This window comes from Budorcas taxicolor, chromosome 12 (assembly GCF_023091745.1).
Source record: "Budorcas taxicolor isolate Tak-1 chromosome 12, Takin1.1, whole genome shotgun sequence".
Lineage (NCBI taxonomy): Eukaryota > Metazoa > Chordata > Mammalia > Artiodactyla > Bovidae > Budorcas > Budorcas taxicolor.
This window is the reverse complement of record NC_068921.1, coordinates 48,522,445-48,542,657: the sequence shown is the minus strand read 5'-3', so window position 1 is coordinate 48,542,657 and position 20,213 is coordinate 48,522,445. Positions and strand designations below refer to the sequence as shown.

At 40.7% G+C, this 20,213-nt stretch overlaps 1 protein-coding gene across 1 annotated transcript in view; it reads left to right on the top strand.

Moving 5' to 3' along the window:
* Positions 1–20,213, top strand: part of KLF12 (KLF transcription factor 12) — a 411,252-nt gene that overhangs the window by 326,595 nt on the left and 64,444 nt on the right. The window contains exon 6 of the mRNA XM_052650108.1: positions 8,159–8,221. Within this exon, the coding sequence (XP_052506068.1) occupies positions 8,159–8,221 (63 nt within the window). The remainder of the gene's footprint in view (positions 1–8,158; positions 8,222–20,213) is intronic.

Below are 20,213 nucleotides of genomic sequence, written 5' to 3'. Positions count from 1 at the left end.
AGCTCTGGGCATGCAGTGGTGACTTAGGCAGACATAGCCATTGCCATGGGGCTTCTTTGGTGTCTCAGTGGTAAATAACCCTCCTGCCAGTGCAGGAGATATGGGTTCGATCCCTGGGTTGGGAAGATCCCCTGGAGGAGGAAATGGCAACTCTAGTATTCTTGCCTGGGAAATCCCATAGTCAGAGGAGACTACAGTCCATAGGGTTGCAAAGCGTTGGACCCAACTGAGCACACACACAGCCATTGCAAAGAGTTGGACCCAACTGAGCACACACACAGCCATTGCCATCTGTCCTAATAGTTCTGGTCTAATAGGGAAATGGGGCTAACACTCCAGCAGTTATTTATTGGATACCTACTGCATGGCAGGTAAAGGAGTTATGACAGTGAGTGAAAAGAGAAAAGCTCCCTTGTCCTCTTAGAGCACATCATCTACTTGGAGAGACAGACAACAGAAATTAAACATATCAACAAATGTAATCTTCAGTCATTGTGTGCCAAGGACCCCCAGGCTATCAGAACTTCTAGCTAGTTGACCTAGACCTAAAGGTTGGGGCCAGCTTCTTAGAGTTGAGCATTCAGTATCCCAGGGCAAAAGGGAAGGAGGAGAACCTTCAGTGTCACTATTAAAGTTTTGGGGGTTTTTTATATGGACCATTTAAAAAATCTTTATTGTATTTGTTACAATATTGTTTCTGTTTTATGTTACTGTTTTTATGGCCTGAGGCATGTGGGATCTTAGCTTCCTGACCAGGGATCGAATCTATACTCCTGTGTTGGAAGGTGAAGTCTTAACCACTGGACTGTCAGAGAAATCCTAAAACACTGTATTTTTAATAAAATTTTTCCTATTAAAATTAATTAACAATGAAGAAATGATTATGTTAATTCTGTATGATATTTAAATTCAGCCTACTCTTCCCTTGTGGCTTAGCTGATAAAGACTCCGCCTGCAATGCAGGAGACCTGGGTTCAATCCCTGGATTGGGAAGATGTCCTGGAGAAGGGACCGGCTACCCACTCCAGTATTCTGGGCTGGAGAATCCCATGGACTGTATAGTCTGTGGGGTCGCAAAGAGTCAGACACAACTGAGCGAATTTCACTTTCACTTCTAAAAATAATACCAGTAGCTCTGCATAGAGAGTGAATTAAGTATAATGAGGGGAAAAAGAGCTTTTAGACAATATATGACATTCCTAATGGTCATCTTATCATTGACTTGATGAAAACTAAGAACAGAAAGGACCTACTTAGTTTAAATACTGGAGTCATGCTCCTGCTTTTATTTGGTCAAAAGTAGTGTGTGTGTGTATGTGTGTGTATATAATATATTATGATGAAATCATCCTGAGTAACCTGAACAGTCATGAGAACTTGTATTCATTGTAACTTTGTGTAAATAAACAGGAATAACAAGAATTACTTTAAAATGATCTTTCCTGTGATTCTACATAGGAAAATTCTATACTTACAAATAATTGTAGAGTTATTTCTAGATTAATCTTTTCTTCCACAGATGTAGCAAACCGAGTTGTTAAAGTGTGTATTTTTTCAAATAATTGCATCAATTTATGGAAGAAAGTATAGGCTCTTAATTACATAATAGGAAGAAAAGTGCTGTGCACCTGAAACTGTGACAACATTGTTAATTATCTATAATCCAATATAAAATTTAAAAGTTTAAAAAAGGATGAAAGTGAATTTAAGAAGAGAAAATATGTGTATATAATAATTTCTCTGAATCTTGTGTTGAAAATCTCTAATCTTACTAGATAAGCAATTCTCACAATAAATAATTTTGGGTCTCTGAAATAATTTATTCTGATTTTTCTCAGTATTAAGTAGCCTCTCTAACATATAGGGCATGAGAGCATGAATGACTCAAGTACTATTTCAGGATTGCAACCAGGTAAATGAAGCTGCCATTTTTGAGCCTGGGAAGGTATGGAAAGCAATGTTTTTTTTAAAGGGTAAAGTTGGTTAGGATTCAAAAAACCTGTCTGGCACTGCTTTGGGGACAGGACTAGAGATCGAAATCTTGGAGATATTGTTGTATGGATGTAACGAGGGCCTAGAGATGGATGAGATGATCAGGGGTATGAGGGGGCTATTTTGGAGACTCCTTCATCTAGGGAGTGAGTTGAAACAGTGTATAGAAAAATCATGAGAAAGTGATCCCCAAACAATGCTGACATTTAGAGTTCAGAAGAATGGGAGGAAGAGGCTCAGGCAAAGGAAAAAAAAGAGGAGGAAAAAGACTGGAAAAATGTCACTGATGCTGAGTAGGGTCAAGGATTGGAGTAATCAGTTAGGTGAGTCACTGTGGAGAGTTTGAGAAGACGAGAACTGAGACTGACCCATTAGCTCTGAAAACATGGAGGCCATTAATGACCATAACAATGGTGGTTTCATCAGACACCTGTGGTCACAAACTGGATGGGATTGGATTCTCAGGAAAATGGGAAGTGAGGAAGCGGATTCCTTTTACCATCTCCAGCTGACACATTGTAGGGAAGTGAACAAGATGGCGCCAGTCATGCTCTCTCACCCCATGTTCTGTGAACAGTGACTTTGCAGGGCTGTGTAGCTGCTGAGATCACTTACACCACTGTGCACGCACAGCACGAGCTCCTTGCTCGGTCACGGACTGTTTCGTGCGGTGTGATGGTATGAGCTTCATCATGAAAGCCCTGGCTGCTGCTGCATAGCGGCTCCACCAAAGCAACATCATGGTTATGTTATATGAAGCTATGTCATGGCTCCGTTATGGTTAGGTTATGGCTACTGCATCAGCCAGGAGAGAATAAATGTGTCTTCAGTTCGTTATGGCTGCTCTTGTCCGTTTCTAGCCTCTTAGCTCACGCCTTGCCTACCCTGGGTTCAGGGAATAGTGCAGATAGTGTGAACAGCGAGACAGTTGGTGCTGTGAGCAGGATCAGCTGAACTCATGTGTTGTACATTATATATTTAAATAGCAACACTAATAACAAGAAATTTTCACAAAGAGTTAAAGGAAGAACAAAGTATATGACTGTGATGCTATTTCTGATGAGTCCCTGAAGGCTTAATATTTAGCTCGGTGCCAGTTTTAGGCCAGGAAGACCATCTGCTTATACTGTAGAATGTTCGGTTGGGCTTAAATAAATGCTGAGGTTCCTTAAGGCCCCTGGTGCTAATTCACTTTATTGCAGCCTCGGGGGTAGAGGGGAGGGAATATATGTGAGCTCCCAAGAATTGAATGATAATCTCGAGGAAGACAGGTCATTCACACCTGTGTCCAAGTTCTGATTTTGTTTTTTCCCCCTGCAACTCCAGCAAGTTACTAACTCTTCTAAGCCTTTTATTTTCTCAAAGGTGAAATGTGGATATTAATGATGAGGAGAAAGTAAGATAATGTGACTAAAGTAAATACTTAACAGGGTCTGCACCTAGTAAGGGCTTAGTAAGTGAGAGTGACTTTGTATGCTATGGTTACTGACTTAAAACTACAGAAGATTTGTCTTCTAATAGGACTTCCCAGTTAGTGGTAAAGAACCCACCTCCCAGTGCAGGAGATGTGAGAGAGATGGGTTTGATCCCTAAGTCAGGAAGATCCCCTGGAGGAGGGCATGGCAACCCACTTCAGTATTCTTGCCTGGAGAATCCCATGGACAGAGGAGCCTAGTGGGCTATTGTCCATAAAGAACAGACAAAATGAGATTCCAGAGAGGAACCACAGTATTTGGTTCATGTTACTCCATAGGTGTTTATTTCTCTTTATTTCCTTGCCTTGAGGGAAGTGATATAAGTGTAGTAATCAAGACTGTGGGCTTGTAGAGCACATTTTTCTCAGTGCTGTGGAATTAACTGGATATTCCAGTTCCATCTTCATATCCTTTCCAGTTCAGTCTCAGCACTACTAGTGATAATAGCTAACATGTATGGACTGCTTTCTGGGTAGTTAGCACTGTTCTGAACACTTTAACTTAAATCTCACAGAGCTAGAAGGTGGCTACTATCATTGCCTCCACTCGTGCAGATGAGAAGACAGAAAGGCAGACAGGTTAAGTACCTTACCCTAAGATAACACCTTTGGTCAATGGTGGAGTTGTAATTCAATCCCAGGGATTTACATAGCTTGCTCTCTCTAGCACTTCATTTCTGTTCCACTGGGGGCCTTAAGATTGGACTTAAGTTGTCACAGCTTTTCTGCCTTGGGGATCAGGGTTTCACACCCCCTCTGCCAGCCACCAGCCATTCAGGTAGGTTCAGCAAAATGTTGAAAAATAGGAGCAATCACATTGTCTTGATTAACTATAAATGTTAGTCATTACAGTACAAGATTTGAGGGTCAGGTCTTTCAGTGCTTATACCCAAAGAAGGAAGGCTGATTTGTGTAAGAAGGTATCTAAAAAGTTCTCACATGCTTAGCAAGAAAGCTAAATTAAGCCTTGTGTTGGGTAAAATTATAAACATGCTGTCTGCCTCAGATGAGTAAGTGTATATAAATAGAACAGTTGGTGTACATGGCCTTAATGTTATAGCTTCCTTTTTTGTGTAATGTAAATCACCAAAGAGGAGCATTTCCATCTGACGTAAACTGTCAGTCTTAGAAGAGCATGTTGTAGGATTGAATGCATGTAATACAACAACGGACCTTGCCCTTTCCTGCAGCCTGGTGATTTTTTTTTTTTTTCTTTCCCTATCCAGTGGTTAGTACTAAGTCCTGAAACCCTCACTTAGAGAACAAAGTGGCTTAGCAGTAATGGAGCCTGTGTGAGGCTAAGAGTAATGAACATGCCCTGCAAGCTTCCTGCCTAGATGCAGGTGCAGGAATCAGGAGGTCATGAATAATGCATGACATGCAGATTAGATGGTGGTTTCTCCTCCTGGGATTTTGACTTTGCTACCTGCCTGGCTGCTATATGTGGAAAGAAGGTAGGCGATGGTAAGAAGTGTCACCACTTAAAGACAGGGCACACAGAAATACAGCAGATTTCTTTGAAGAAATGAAATTTGGCAAGTAGCTGAAATGCAAATTTATGGTCTACTTTCCTCAGATAAAGTAAGCTCCGAGTTATCAATGTACTCACTTTGGGAAGGGGAAAAACCTTTCTTATTTTACCATTTTGATGTAAAAAGCTTTATAATGATTTGATCACACAAAATCAGGAATTATTTGAAGAGGTTAAACCGTTAACAAAAATTATCTGCTTATAGAGTTTGATCTATGGGTCAATAGTTTTCCTAAAAGATACAATTACCTAGAGAACATTGTACTGTAAGTTGTGTGTGTTTTTGTGCTCAGTTGCATGTCTGACTCTTTGCAGCCCCATGGACTGTACCCCACCAGGCTTCTCTGTCCATGGGATTCTCCAGGCAGGAATACTGGAACAGGTTGCCATTTCTTACTGCACGGAAACTTCCCAACCCAGGGATCAAACCACAGTCCTCTGTGTCTGCTGTATTGGCAGGCAGATTCTTTACCACTGCCTCACCTGGGAAGCCCCGCTGTAGGTTAAATAGACCCATTTTTTTCCCACTGATACATGCAGTGAGATGCGTTAGTGAGAGAATATTTCTATACTATCAAACTTCACCTCGTAGAATTATGATGACTGAAAGTTAGTTTAAGCTAAGTCACTTCAGTCGTGCCGACTCTGTGCAACCCCATAGATGGCAGCCCACCAGGCTCCTCCGTCCCTGGGAGTCTCCAGGCAAGAGTACTGGAGTGGGTTGCCAGTGCCTTCTCCGGTATTTGGGCTATTACTTGTTAAAACTGTATTCAGGCAGTAGGATTCTGACACCCCAGGGGGAATGTAGGCAAGGCTCAAGAGGATTTCCTTCATTTTCCCCTAGGTCAGGGGACTTTAACTGGACAGACATTTTTTGGCTCACACTTCTTCCATTTTCATGATTGTATTTCAAGCAGACAGACTGAAAGAAAAAAAAGCAGAGCAGGGGAAAAAAGAGCCTTGTTACCTTGTGTGTAACTCTTGTGCATTTTTATTGCATGTTTGTTCACTCTGTCCCCAATTTGGGGTACTGGAATATGAGCTGGCTTTCATTTCTAGCTGAGTCTGTCATTTCCGCTAGGCCCCAGGTTGGCCGAATGCCAAGACCAACAGGTGATCCTTGTAGCTGCAAAACAGCAGGAAGTGGTCCGTACTTGAATGAGACAGTTCACCAGAGGGGCTGTCTGGCTGCTCTCCATCTTTCTGCATAATTAACATCCCCTCCCCCACATGGAGCAGGAACTCTGTGCTGAGCAGCTCAGCTGCAGCAGCCATTGAGAAGGGCTGTGAGGAAAAGAATGTTAATAAGGGATGGTGGAAGAAATAAGCCTTCTGAGTGCAAAGTGCAGTCTGGCTCTGGATTTACAGAAAGACTGGATTTGGCCCTGCAGAGGGGCTAGAACTGTTTTGTCTTGTTTTGAAATGAGTCTCACTCATTGAGCAACTGTGGAGAATGGGGATTCTAATGAACCTTGGGGCTCTTGATTCTAACTGGACTTTAAGGCCTATTTAGAATCCCGGTTTACTTTCTTGTCTTGTGAAGAAGAGTAATGACTGAGATCTAAAGGGTAAAGAGAGCACCAGCCTAAGCACTGCCTACATCTCACAAGTACCTGGTAAGGAGAGAAGAAAGCAGGAAGCTGGCCGTGGGGACCGGAAGTGGAGCAAATTGTGCTACCAGTAAGTGACCCACAAAGAGGTGGAGGTTCATGAAGGTCCAGTAGCTAACTCCTGCTTGGAAGACATCAGCAGTTCCTAGAAATTTCAAGCATTTCCAGTGGAGGACTCCAGCCCAAGGAGCTTGTACAACAATATGGTCTTTACTGTCTTTCCCCCATTATTTAGCTAAAGGTTTGAACTGACATGGTCTCCTTCAAAGCCTGGTTAGAGAGCATCACATATAGAAGACCTTTCCCCTAAAAATAACTACTCACCCATCCTTCATTTGGATGAAGTTACTATAAGGGGCCAGCACCCCACTCCAGTATTTTTGCCTGGAAAATTCCATGGACAGAGGAGGGCTGTTGGAAGAAATACACCTTCTGAGTGCAAAGTGCAGTCTGGCAGGCTACAGTCCATTGGGTTGCGAAGAGTCAGACCTGACTTGAAGTGTCTTAGCACAGCACAGTAGTATAAGGCATGGGGGTTAATTTTTTCCTCTGCCCTCTCAAGTTTAGTGTCTGAAGGTGTGCAGATTAAACTGACAATAGGTAGATTAGCTAGAGGAAAAAACAGTTTATTTACACATAAAACATGCATTCATGCTTGCAGGAATACTCAGTGATGAGTAATTCAAAGGGGTAGTTAGAATTGGGGGCTTATATACCACTTTAACAAAGGCAAAAAAAGCTGTGGAGTATTGCTTTGTCAAAATACAAGGGAGTCTGGGCATCTAGGGGGCTACATTTTAGCGAGGTAGCAAGGAAGTGTATGGGGGGAAACTAATGGGAAATAAGGGTTGTTTATGCCAGCTCATCTCAATACCATTTCTGGGGACGAGTTGTATGTTGTACTCCTTTTCCTGATATGGGAATAGTTGGATGGAAGGCCTTTACAAATTAAAGTTTCCTTATAGAGGAAAGGTAGAGAGCTCTTGCCGTGTTTGTGTTTGTGACTGCCTTCAAATCAAAACAGTGATTTTGGCAAAGTAACATATTTGGGGAGGGTGTATGCTGATCTCCTTTGCTATGTTACTTTAGGGCTTTAAATCTAGAAGTTAACTGAGGGAATGTGTACTTTTAGACTGTCTCTTTGTGTCGTCCTTGTGGGAACAGGTAGCAGAAAGGGCTTGTTGAGGGTCCGCATTAGACCTTATGTTATTTTTATGCACTCCTAAACCTGGCAGGGATTAGGTTGGCAACAGTAACTTTTTGTTGGACTGAATGAATGAATCAGTTTATTAAAACTGGTCCTGCTTTGCGGGATCTTCACAGGGAACATTGTGACAAATGCTTGTTATGTTAAAAGTGGTGCAAAAGACGGCAGGTCTGTAGGGATAGGAATCGAACTGCATTCATTTACTACGAGGTGCTTATGTTGTGGGCCATTTTACATTAAGCTAATCTGAAAGAGATCATTTATAAGCCAGATCACTTTTTGTTCAATTGTAATCAGGAAAATGCTTTTTTAATGACTGGATTATTCTCATCTGCCTACTACAGGGTACATCCGTCCCCAGTATCAAGGGTCCGGGGAAATCGAATGAATAATCAGAAGTTTGCTTGGTGAGTATACAGTCAAAGTGATGAGAATTTATAAGTTCTATGGGAATTTTTAATAGGACTGTGTCAATTATTCCTGGTTCTCTGTAGAGAATATATTTCTACTGCTTGAGTTATATTATTTCCCTTTCCTTTTGGAAAATTCTAAACAAACATGAATAGAGTTTCTTTCTAGCCAAAAGTCTTCGTTCACCAAAAACTGAGTGCAACATTTTTTTCCAAACAGATACGGCGTATTTCCCAGGATTATCGACTGTGACATTTTTAAAGAATTGTGTCCCATTTTTTGAAGACACTATGTTTTTTAGTAAGATTTAGACAGCTCAGATTTTTCTCACATACCAACTTCTGTTTCTCATGAAAATTTTCATAATTTAATCTATTTCATTACTTTGGATGATTACTATTTAGATGCCCTTTTCCTGGCCTTAGCCTTAAATATCCAGGCATCTGTTCTTTAATTTGGGGAATATGAAGATCTTTCACTTGAACAGAAATAGAGATGAAACTTACCAGAAATAACCTGAAAAGTTATTTTAACCACAGAATATTGATTACTAATTTTTTTTGTTTTCTGGCCACGTGGGCCTTTGTCCCCTCTGGTGAAAGCGCAGAGTCTTAACCACTGGACCGCCAAAGAAGTCCTGACTGCTATTTCTTTAAAGAGGAAATTTAAACTGTTTCACAAATATTTCATATAAAACAAACAAAACTCATGATAGTTTTATTAATAAAATCCATATTTGTTTACATTACTTCATTCTCCAAAATTAACCTTTCCCCACATAGTATATCTTCAGAAAAAGAAAGGGAGAAGTGAAGGAAGGGAGGGAGGGAGGGAAAAGAAAACAAAAAGCATGGAATCGTGTACCATCTTACTACAAAGGTGAATGGAAATTCACAGGTCTCCATTTTTTACTTGATTGAATTGCGGTTAGAATGGGATTTTGATTAAAAACCATGGCTTTTTTTTTAAGTATAGGAAGATGATTACCAAAGATTGAGCTTCCAAATTAATTTTACTCCTAAATGAGGATTATTTTTAGACACAAAATAATGGTTCTTTGAATTTGAATAGTGCCTCATCAGCTCACCTCCCTTCCCCCATTAAATCTAATTAACCCTCACAATAGCTTGATCTTGTTGTTAAATATTATGCTTTGGTTTTTCACAGAGGGGGAAATGGAATACAGAGGAAGCAGCCTTTTGCTTACACACTGTCTAAAAGCTGGGGCATCCCTCACAATCACTATTTTTCACAATCACTAAAGCGTATTGTTCCCTGTCAAACCTGGAAAGCTGAGAGGATAATAACACTGATGGCCATTACATAAAAGGAAAGGGATAAACCAGGTCCTTTTTTGACTACATGAAATTGCTCTTACTTTTTAGTCCAAAGCACATCATACTGAAGAAACTTCACTACAGATGGAGATTGTGAGATGCTCAAGTGAGTGACATAAGCTAATGGGTAGAGGGCCATGTTGTCAGGGGAGAGGCCCAGTTTCTGCAGCTTATATTTCAGTGGCTAAATGTGGATCACTGAGTCCATAACATATTTTCTTTTCTTTGCTTTTCCTTCCTGGAGTATTAGAGTAACAATAACTTGTTCCTACATAATTCATAGCACATAATTCGGTTAGTAAGTTTAAACCAGTTTTGTCTGCAGAGAAGTAATCCATGAAAAACAAAAAGGATCTTTAATACTAGCCTTGAGAAAATTCAGCTTGTATTTATTCAACATCATTTATTTACACTCCTAAGCACTAGATTAGAAAGATAAATAAAACATGGTTTCTGTCTTTATGGGGCTTACTGTCTTGAAGGATGTGTGTGTTTGAGTGTGTGTGTGATGTCACATATATATAACATACAATATTATATAATACAAATAACATAATAAAAGGTGGATAATGCTCTAAGAGATACGTTCATAGTGCAACATCCAGAGGAGAATAATTATCAACTTTATTTAAGACTAGTTTGGGAACAGACAGTATGGAAGGGGAAAAAATATAAAGGTGGAAAAGGATTGTCAGAAAACTGATTCCCAAGGTTTTCGAGTAAAGGCTCAAAATTAATAGAAAAAACAGAGTCGTGACAAAGTGCTTTATTTATTGATTAAAACACAGATGCAAAGACCTGGAGACATTTCTAACTTATTTGGTTCTGAGTTTAGTTACAAATCCTGTTGCATATACTACCTTGAATTTTTCTTATGTAAATATTATGAAACTGTTTTATGGAAATAAATCACATAGGAAAGCTAGTAAGAAGCCCAGTGAATCCTCCCACATCTACATCTACTTAAGTGATGAACTGTTGCTATTTCTTTGTGAAATAATCTCTCTGAAGATCTAAAAGTTTTAAATACTCTTGCTAGCCATGGATATGAAAGTGATAGTTGCTCTTTCCAAAACAGAAGTTTCGGGATAATTTACAGAATTAGATACCAAATTCAACACTAACTTGGTTCTGGCTTGAGTTATATCCTCAAGTACTATATATACGTGGTGTTGGGTGAAGCCAGCAAGTGCTCCAATCAGTTAAAAAATATTGTTCATCATATAAACAATTAAATCTCAGTAAAAGATGAAAAAACTTGAACCTGTAAATTATGCCTAGGAAATGCATGACAATTGGTAGATTGTAAATGTCAGTGGCTGTGGTTGAGGTTTCAGACCAATGCTTATTATTGAGTAAAGATGGCTTAACATTATAAGTAGTGTTTTTCTTTGCATAATATGAGAGGCAGTGTCCATCCCCTGGCCTCATTCCTGTGGCAAGAATTCCTCTGGAGCTGAAGAAATGTGTGGAAAAAAATATCTGTTCAAGACAAACAAACCTGCTGGATGGAAAGAAAATATGGCTAAAAAAATGTACGTAACCAGGAAGGAGCTGAAAGCATGAGGATGTCAGGGGTCCAGTGACAGATGTCTGTTATAAGTATCTGCTAACTTAATCAGGGATTAAGGAATGACAGTAAGAACTTCTTGCAAGATATATTAGCACCCTAATAAAAAAATGAGATCAGACAAATCATTTAATATTCAATTAATCAGTGGTAGCAATCCAGACCAGATATAAACTCTGCCCATCGGAATGACTCTCCCCTCTCTGCCATTCCACTGTAGTAATATTTGTTGATTTGAGGATTAATGAAGTGTTTGAGGTTCAGCATGGGAATTTCATTCGCTGTATCACGTGTCACAGCTCTTGTTTCATGCCTGCCTTTGTCCGACAGCTAAGAGCATTTGCTATTTTTTTCTTGCATATGATAATGACAGGGAAAAAATATTTTGCTCCTTGTGGGGCAAATGAGGGGAAATGGGGTAAATCTTCTTAGAGGGTTGAATATATAGGTCGACTTTTCTTCTTCACAGGTCTTTTTGCTTAAAACTATGATATTCTGATACCAAACCCACAAGGAGTGGCTGTTTCCAAGTCATCATTCAGCCCTTTTATCCCCAGAGCTATTCTAGAATCTGAAATGTACAAACGTGTTTGGTGTGGATGTGTAGGTTGGACCAGGACAGGGCGGGGCTTGTTGGGGAATATCTCTGAAATGAACATTGAAGTTGATTTAAGGCTCCAAGCTTGCCAGTCTCAGTGGGAGGATTCCAAAATCCTCATTTTTAGCTTTTTATTTTTTCTTCTGTTTATATACTTTTCCTTCCATCCGGCCCCGGTCCAAAAGCTTTCAAAGACTTGGGTGTATATGGTTGTTTGATGATGGCGTAGTCATGGTTATGCTGTGTACCCAAAACATTTGTGTGGGGCTGTTTTGTGCAGAGGTATGTGTCACATAGCAGAGACTGTAGACTATTTATATTATGATGGAGAAATTAGGCATTGTTAATAGGAATTGCCATTAGTAAAATAGGATTAATTTTCTCTAACAATCCAGATGCTGTCACCCCCAGTCTCAATTATGATTCCTTTCTTACCAACATGCCTGAGATATTATGTAGCTGTCTGCAAAAGAAGCTCTAGTTTTAATAGCATATCCATGCCAATTATGACACATTCTGGGTGTGGATCACATTTCACATTTGGAAGTGAAAAAGTTCTCTGTCACCAATTTAGGGAAGGGCAGGAAGAGCCTTTTCACACCTTGATGTTTTATGGTTGGATATGCTGTGCTACAATGAACTTAAATGTTTATATGCATATAGTTGCAAATGTTAGACATGACTTCATTGAATCTTTTTGAACAGTGTAACTAATATGGATTTTGGTCATAAAAATAAGAACATTGCTTCTTGTTTAAACTTTTTGCCTTAGTAGAGGAAGGCACTGAAGTTGTTGCTACTGGAAACCTTTAAGAAAGCTGAGATAGAGCTAGCTCTTCAAAGAGGGTGGGGGGACAGGACATTTCTGAATGCAGTAGTTATCAGTTGTGGGGCTGAAAAGGAACTGTCGTTTTTGTTGTTGTTTTCGGCACTCAGTCATGTCTGACCCTTTGGGACCCCATGGAGCCCTCCAGGCTCCTCTGTCCATTGGATTTCCCAGGAAAGAATACTGGAGTGGGTTGCCATTTCCTTCTCCAAGGGATCTTCTTGACCCAGGGATCGAACCCACATCTCTTGCATTGGCAGACAGATTCTTTACCTTGGAGCCACCAAGGAAGCCCCTTGAAAAGGAACTGTAAACGTCATCAAGTTCAATTCAACGTCTCACTTTTTCAAACACAGAGATGGAGATCCAAAAACAGAAATGTGTTCCTTGTCAGATGCGGGCATAAGCCCAGTTCTCGACACTCCTGTCCAGCCATCTTTCTGCTCCTTGGCAGTTGGTTACCTGTGGGCAGAGCAAGAGAAATGCTACAGATTAAATCAGATGGATGTTTAATTCATTACAAGCTAAGCAGAAGGCTTTTGTCTGGGAAATTCCCATGAGATTGATGTGATGGGGGAAAGAAAGAAGAAAGGCCTGATAAAGACATTGCTTTCCCTTCCAATCTGTGGCAGTTGATCCCTGCCAAAATGTTTACTCATCATCTTGCAGATCCTTGCATGCTCATTATTTATAGATAATATTGACTATGTTACTTTAATTACCAGAGCATTTCACTGCTTCTTGACTTACAGGGCAAAAATTATGATACTGTGTCTCAACTTTAATATGTGAAGATTCCAGTTCCCAGAATGCCTGCCTGGTCTTCACTTTTATTTTTTTAAATCCATACATGTTGGCAAATAAGTAACAGCAGGTTGCCTTTAGATTTAGTTTGGAAGCATGTTCTTTCCAGTGTTTGATAACAGATTCAGAAAATGGGCGGCAGTTTATATAACCATAAAGCAGTTTGCAAGTTCTCTGTACACTGAATTACAATGCAAAGAAGCTTCCACAGTGATGCTACATTGAAAATCCCTTCAAATTCCTATCTTTTCTTATGTTATAATCCAGTGTCAGCTAGTAAATTCTTCCATGACTTCCACCAGCTCCTCAAATTTAGCTTGATGACCATTATGTATACTTTAAACTTGTGCGCTGTGTTTGAGATTTCCCTTAACAACCATTGGTCTAATTTTCTTTAACCCAGAACTGCAGCAAGAACAGTCATGATAAAAATGTTTCACACTCCTGTTAATATCAGCTGATTTTTGCATCTAGTATTCCTTCAACCACAATAAAGATGATTTGGGAAAAAAATCAAAGTAGGTTATTTTCTAATTATGGGAGAATTAAGGCTATAAGATTCTGCTGAGCTAAAAGGTCACTGCTTTTGAGTTGTTTCTCTAGTAAAAGTCCATTCATGATTTGTTTTTACCAACCAGCTGCTCAGAACCATATTACTTGGCCTGTCAGTATACTCTCTGTTATTCCTGGCATCTTAGCATTGGAGCTATGTGTGGTACTATCATGTCTTAAAGCATCTCTACTGTATTAACTAGTTTTATTTTATCTTATATATATTTTAAAAATTTATTTGTCTGCACTCGGCCTTAGTTGCAGCCTATAGGATCTCATTTCCTAAGCAGGGATCACACCCAGGCCGTCTGCGTTGGGAAGGCGGAGTCTTAGCCACTGCATCACCATGGAAGTCCTCGTATTAACTCATTTTAATATGGTCCCATATTTGTTCAATATTCAAAAGGACTTGTTTAGAAAAATCTAAAAATATACAGAGACTTTCTAACATACTTCTATATAATGCATGGGTCAAAAAAGAAATTTCGAGAGAAATTTAAGATTACTTTTAACTACAGTTGACCCTTGAACAAGTAGGGGTTATTGGCACTGACTGACCGCATGTAGTTGAAAGTCTATGGATACCTTTATAGTTGGGCCTGCGTTTCCATGGTTCCCTACATATGGTTCCAGTCAGCCTCAGGTTGTGTAGTACTATAGTACATACTTATTGAAAAAAATCCCCATATAAGTTGACCCACACATTTCAAACCCATGTTGTTTGTTTAAAGGTCAGATGTAAATGAAAGTGAAAACACAGGTTAGCAAATTTTGTAGTAAGCATATAAAGTAGTGCTTAGGAGGAAATCTATTGCATTGAATGCATATTTTATAAAAGAGGAAGGATCTAGAATCAGTTACCTTAAGCCTTTACCTTGAAAGTGAAAGTGAAGTCGCTCAGTCGTGTCCAGCTCTTTGCGACCCCATGGACTGTAGCCTATCAGGCTCCTCCGTCCATGGGATTTTCCAGGCAAGACTGCTGGAGTGGATTGCCATTTCCTTCTCCAGGGATCTTCCCAACCCAGGAATCGAACCCGGGTCTCCCGTACTGCAAGCAGACCCTTTACCGTCTGAGCCACCGAGGAGAGCAAATTAAATCCATAGTGAGCAGAAGAAAAGAAGCAAGAAAATGACTTGTTTGTAATTCTGGGGTTTGTAGCATAGTTTTCATATAGTTATTGTTTCTTAGTTTAAAGGTATAATCAGGAATCGTGATTGAATCTGGGAAAGCTACTAAAACTACAGCTTTGTACATTTTTCATTCGTGCAGTGGGCATTATTCTCTATCACAGTCCCCTCCGTGTTAAACTTTTTAGATGTAGACTTTTAAAATAATGGTCATGTTGTAATGAAACAGGCAGGATAAGGGGGTTGGGGAGTCATTAATGAGTAAGGCTTCCCTGGTGGCTCAGATGGTAAAGAATCTGCCTGCAAGGCAGGAAACCCAAGTTCAATCCCTGGGTCAGGAAGATCCCCTGGAGAAGGAATGGTAACCCACTCCAGTATTCTTGCCTGGGAAATCCCATGGACAGAGGAGCCTGGCGGGCTACAGTTCCTGGGGTTGCAAAGAGTCAGACACGACTTAGCGACTAAACAACAAATGAATAATGCAGGTAAAAAAAAAAAAACTGTCCCAATATGAAAGAAAGATATATCTTTGATAGTAGAATTACAAGTTCTCTGATAATTAATGTAAGATACTAAAACGATGAAAGTGTTATGTTTGTTAGTAGCTCAGTCATGTCCTCCTCTTTGCGATCTCATGGACTGTAGCCCTCCAGGCTTCTCTCTGCATGGAATTCTCCAGGCAAGAATACTGGAGTGGGTTGCCATTTCCTTCTCCAGGTGATCTTCCCAACCCTCGGATTGAACCCAAATCTCCTGCATTGCAGGCAGATTCCTTACCATCTGAGCCACCAGGGAAGTCCAAAACGATGAAAGGTCTTATTTTTTATCTATCTAGAGGAGCCACAGGCTTTCTTAGGCTTCCACAGTATTTTTCAGTGGATACATCTGCGCTAAAGGATTAGCTAGTCAAACCTGCCTTCTAAATATGTATTTGAAAGAATAATGACTTAATGTTAGGACCCAATCAGAAATCCTAATGTGTTCTTGAATATGCTGGGAATATTGCCCAGATCATAAATCTTAAGGGGGTTCCCTTGTGAGAATGCTTGGGGTACCAAGTGGGTTTGTTTCGATTTTCCTCTGTCAGTCATATTATTTTCAGTATCATCTTTCTAGCCATGGAGATTTCTCTGTAGACATATGGACAGTGAACTAGCCATTTAAAAATCAAATAAGATATCATCTTACTATAATTTTTCTCAGTTGACCGCTAGATTTTCATAAAGTTTCTTAATGCTTTCCTTCAAATTGGCTATTTATTACATTTCTTAGTAGAGTACTAGATTACCTAAGGAAGGACCAGTATCCTCATAATTAATATATTTCATCAGTTTTAAGATAGCAGTAGATAGTGTGTGACCTATTTCTCCACCAATTAAAGCCAACTAATATCACACATAGGCTTCCCAGGTGGCACTGTTGGTAAAGAATCCACCTGTCAATGCAGGAGAAGCAAGTTCCCTCCCTGGGTGGGGAAGATCACCTGGAGAAGGAAATGGCAACCGGCTGCAGTATTCTCGCCTGGAAAATCCCATGGGCAGAGGAGCCGGGCAGGGGGACAGTCCATGGGGTCACAAAGGGTCAAACACTGAGCATCTGAGCACAACAGTATCCTACAGGTTTTAGTCAGAGCTGCTTCACATAAGCCCTCAGTTAGTAGCTGAAGAGCTGAGGACCCTGCTGGAATCTGTGGTCTGTAGCTATTACCTCTGTCTCAGTTTTCATTCAGTTCAGTCTCCTTTAGCAGGTGAGGTTCTTTGGTTGGAAGTACTGGAAACCGACTGAGTCTGTCTAACGTACTTGAAAGGTAATTTTGTTGAAGGACATGAGGTGCGTTGTGGAGTCAAAGGAAAAAGGGAGGAGCTGGTCCTTGGGAAACCCAGGGAGCAGAGCAGGACCTGAAAGCAGGTTGAGTAAGAAGGTGCAATCTTGCAACGAGGCAGCCCCAGCTCCTGGATCACAGTCGAGAACACCAGAGTCCGATCAACCCAGCCCAACCTGACGCAGGTGCCCAGCCTTTGACCAAAGTGAGGGCAGGGTATCTTGGTTATCAATCCCATTAAAACCACACACAATGAGGGATTTCCCAAAGGAAGAGGAGGTGCTTGTACCAAACAGTGATGGGGAAGATGCTACCTCTTAAACCAGCACCATCCGCTTGCCATGTTACCAGTGAACTAGAATCTACCACTAAAGGCAGTTGATGAAAAGTGAAAGTCGCTCAGTTGTGTCCGATTCTATACAGTTCACGGAATTCTCCAGGCCAGAAGACTTCAACTTTATTCCTTGGAGTCAGTCTTTTCCTATATTTTGGATGACAAAGGCAGTCCTATGATTAGTAAGTAAAATTTAGTAATAAAAATAAATGGGTTCTCCCTGGTCTTATTCTTAAATGTTCAAAGCATAAGAAAAGTGTTTAGCCAAAATATTAATAGAATTCATTCTGAAAACTCAGTAGCTTTATCCTAATCTCCTCAAACCATCCATTTTCCTAGAAATCCTATGTTGAATGGTATATTTCAAAAAATTTTAAACCAAACACACTTAGCTATTGTGAAAAGAAAGAGGCGCTTGCTGCTGCTGCTGAGTCGCATCAGTCGTGTCCATCTCTGTGCGACCCCATAGACGGCAGCCCACTGGGCTCCCCCGTCCCTGGGATTCTCCAGGCAAAAACACTGGAGTGGGTTGCCATTGCCTTCTCCAGAGGAGCTTCCTAGGAAATGAATAAAGCTTGAAGTCTGCAGGCTTAGGTTCTAGTATAAATTTGTCACTTACACTAAACCAGACTTTCTGCTTCCTTCAACTCAGTGTTTCTATTGAATGAATGAATGATTTCTGACCTAAACTATTCAAATTTGGTCTTGGGAAGAGTTCAACAGAGGTAATACTCATCATAGTATCACCTTGAAAATGCTTTATAAACCCTAGGTATTAACCCATAGTCAAAGGCCAGCTATACATAAAAGGAATCTTCTTCTACTGCCTGCATGATTTTTTTTTGACATACCTAGCATTTATTATAACCCCAAATGAACTGATAAGTTATTGGGTTGGCCAGAAAGACTGTAACATCTTTTGGAAAACTCAAACATTTTTGCCAACCCAATACTTTGACTGTCTTGGGTCCTTCTTAACTTTAATGATTTAGAACCCTGAGCAGATAAGTGTGCTTAGGTAGGACTGTGGTTTGATACATTAGATAAATACATACTCCAGGAAGGGCAGGTGTTACATCTAAGCAGAAATGATAGCTTTTCTGGTTACAGATGTAGCCAGTTTACTTCTGTTTCTACCAAGGCCAAATTAACAGAAGGGTAACACCCTTGGGCTTTCTAGGTGGCTCAGTGGTAAAGAATCTGCCTGCCAATGCAGGAGATGCGGGTTTCAGCCGTGGATCAGGAAGATTCCCTGGAGAAGAAAATGGCAGCCCGCTCTAGTATTCTTGCCTGGGAAATTCCATGGACAGAGGAGGCTGGCAGGCTACAGGCCGTGGGGTTGCAAAGGATCAGACATGACTTAGCAACTGACAACCACTACCACCTCAACACTATGTATGTTATCAACTCTGTGTGAGTAGTAAATATTCCCTTCCAGCCTCCTACATGGACATGTTGGGTTAGATCTTTTAGAAAGCAATGATTTAAATTACCCATAGGAGTAAATTAATGTTCTTGTAAAATAGAAATCTCTCCAGTTCCATCTGTTTTCCCACTCCTCGACTCTTTGCCTTTTTCCTTAGAGGACTGTAAAGAAAAAGAAACATTGCTTTCCTTCGAGCGTATAGTTGATAGTTCTGGAGAAGGAAAGAAAATAACTTTCTATTATTTTTCACTTTAGACCTGAATTATTTCAGACTCTTTGAAGAACCCTGTCGCTTAACGGAAAGAATAGACTGGTTTCTAACACTGCAAGTGGCTTACAGTAATTGTCCCCAAACTTTACAGGCTGTGTAGTGTTTATTTGAGAAAGAGAAGGGAGGGTGGAATTAAAGCGACTAGGAAACAAAAGGCCAAAGGCGAGGGTGTTGAGAACAGAAGGAAGTTGCTGCCACCTAGAGGTAGAAGGTGGTAAATGGTGGGTGTGCTGGGCTCCTGGGGTGATCCTGAAAGGAGACACGGAGGTGGAATCATCATAAAAGTGAAAATGCTTCTGGTTGACTCACTCTCTCCTCTAAGGGGAACTAGACTCATTCTCTCCTCTTCCCTGTTGGTAGTGTGCCAGTATGTCCTATGAGATTTTGCTGACTCTGGTAGGCTTTTGTGAACAAGTCTTGTAATTGATCATGAAAATGTCTGTTCAGTCTTTGAAAGTCATTGGAAGGCCTCTGTAATGGCCATGTGGTCTCAATTATTTGGAGGATTCCTTATTAGCCTGGCTAATAGAGAATGTCTTTCTCATAATCCATGCCACGTGTTTCAAATACGACCTCAGGAGCTCCTCAAAGGTTGCATGCTCAGTGAATTGTGCAGCTGATGGTCTCCTGAGTCTCAAGAAGATGCAGGTAGGAGGGAGACCTTTTTGATGGGAGCAGAGAACCCTGGGAATACCATTGAGAGGGAGGGGTCCTGAGACTCCCTTGGGTTACACCAAACCTAAAACCTGTACAGCCCAGCCTCAAGAATCTGCCATGTAGCCTGTTTTTGCTTTTGTTATCAGGAACTGGCTGTCCATAGCACTGACATTTTTTTGCCTTGTTGGGACATTTTTAACAGAAAATCCTCCCTCCTAAGGAAGTCTAGACAGCCATGACTGTTGCCATTTTTGCTGCCACTTTTGCCTGGTGATTGTCTTTCCGGGATGGCCATATCGCACAACCCCAAGGGGCACTCTTCACATAATAGCCTATGTGGAGGGTGCCTCCCAGAGCACTAGAGCAGATCTCACTGGCATGGAAAGGGGAGAAAATAGGAAGAAAATATTTGTGTGAATTTACACATTGGCCCCTCTTTCTTCTGCTGAATGGGAGACTTGACTGAATGCTGTAGATGATTAGGACGCTGGTTTTCATGGAAAGGAAGTGGGGGGAGACTTAAAAAAAAGCAACCAGAAGATATCACCAAGACCTTTTAGAAAGCGGGGCTCACTGTCAGAGTGTCCCTATGTTCCTCTTGTTCTCTAAATCCTGCTGCTGCCCGAGGATGCTTTTGCCGAAACTCTTTTCCGTCTACCTGTT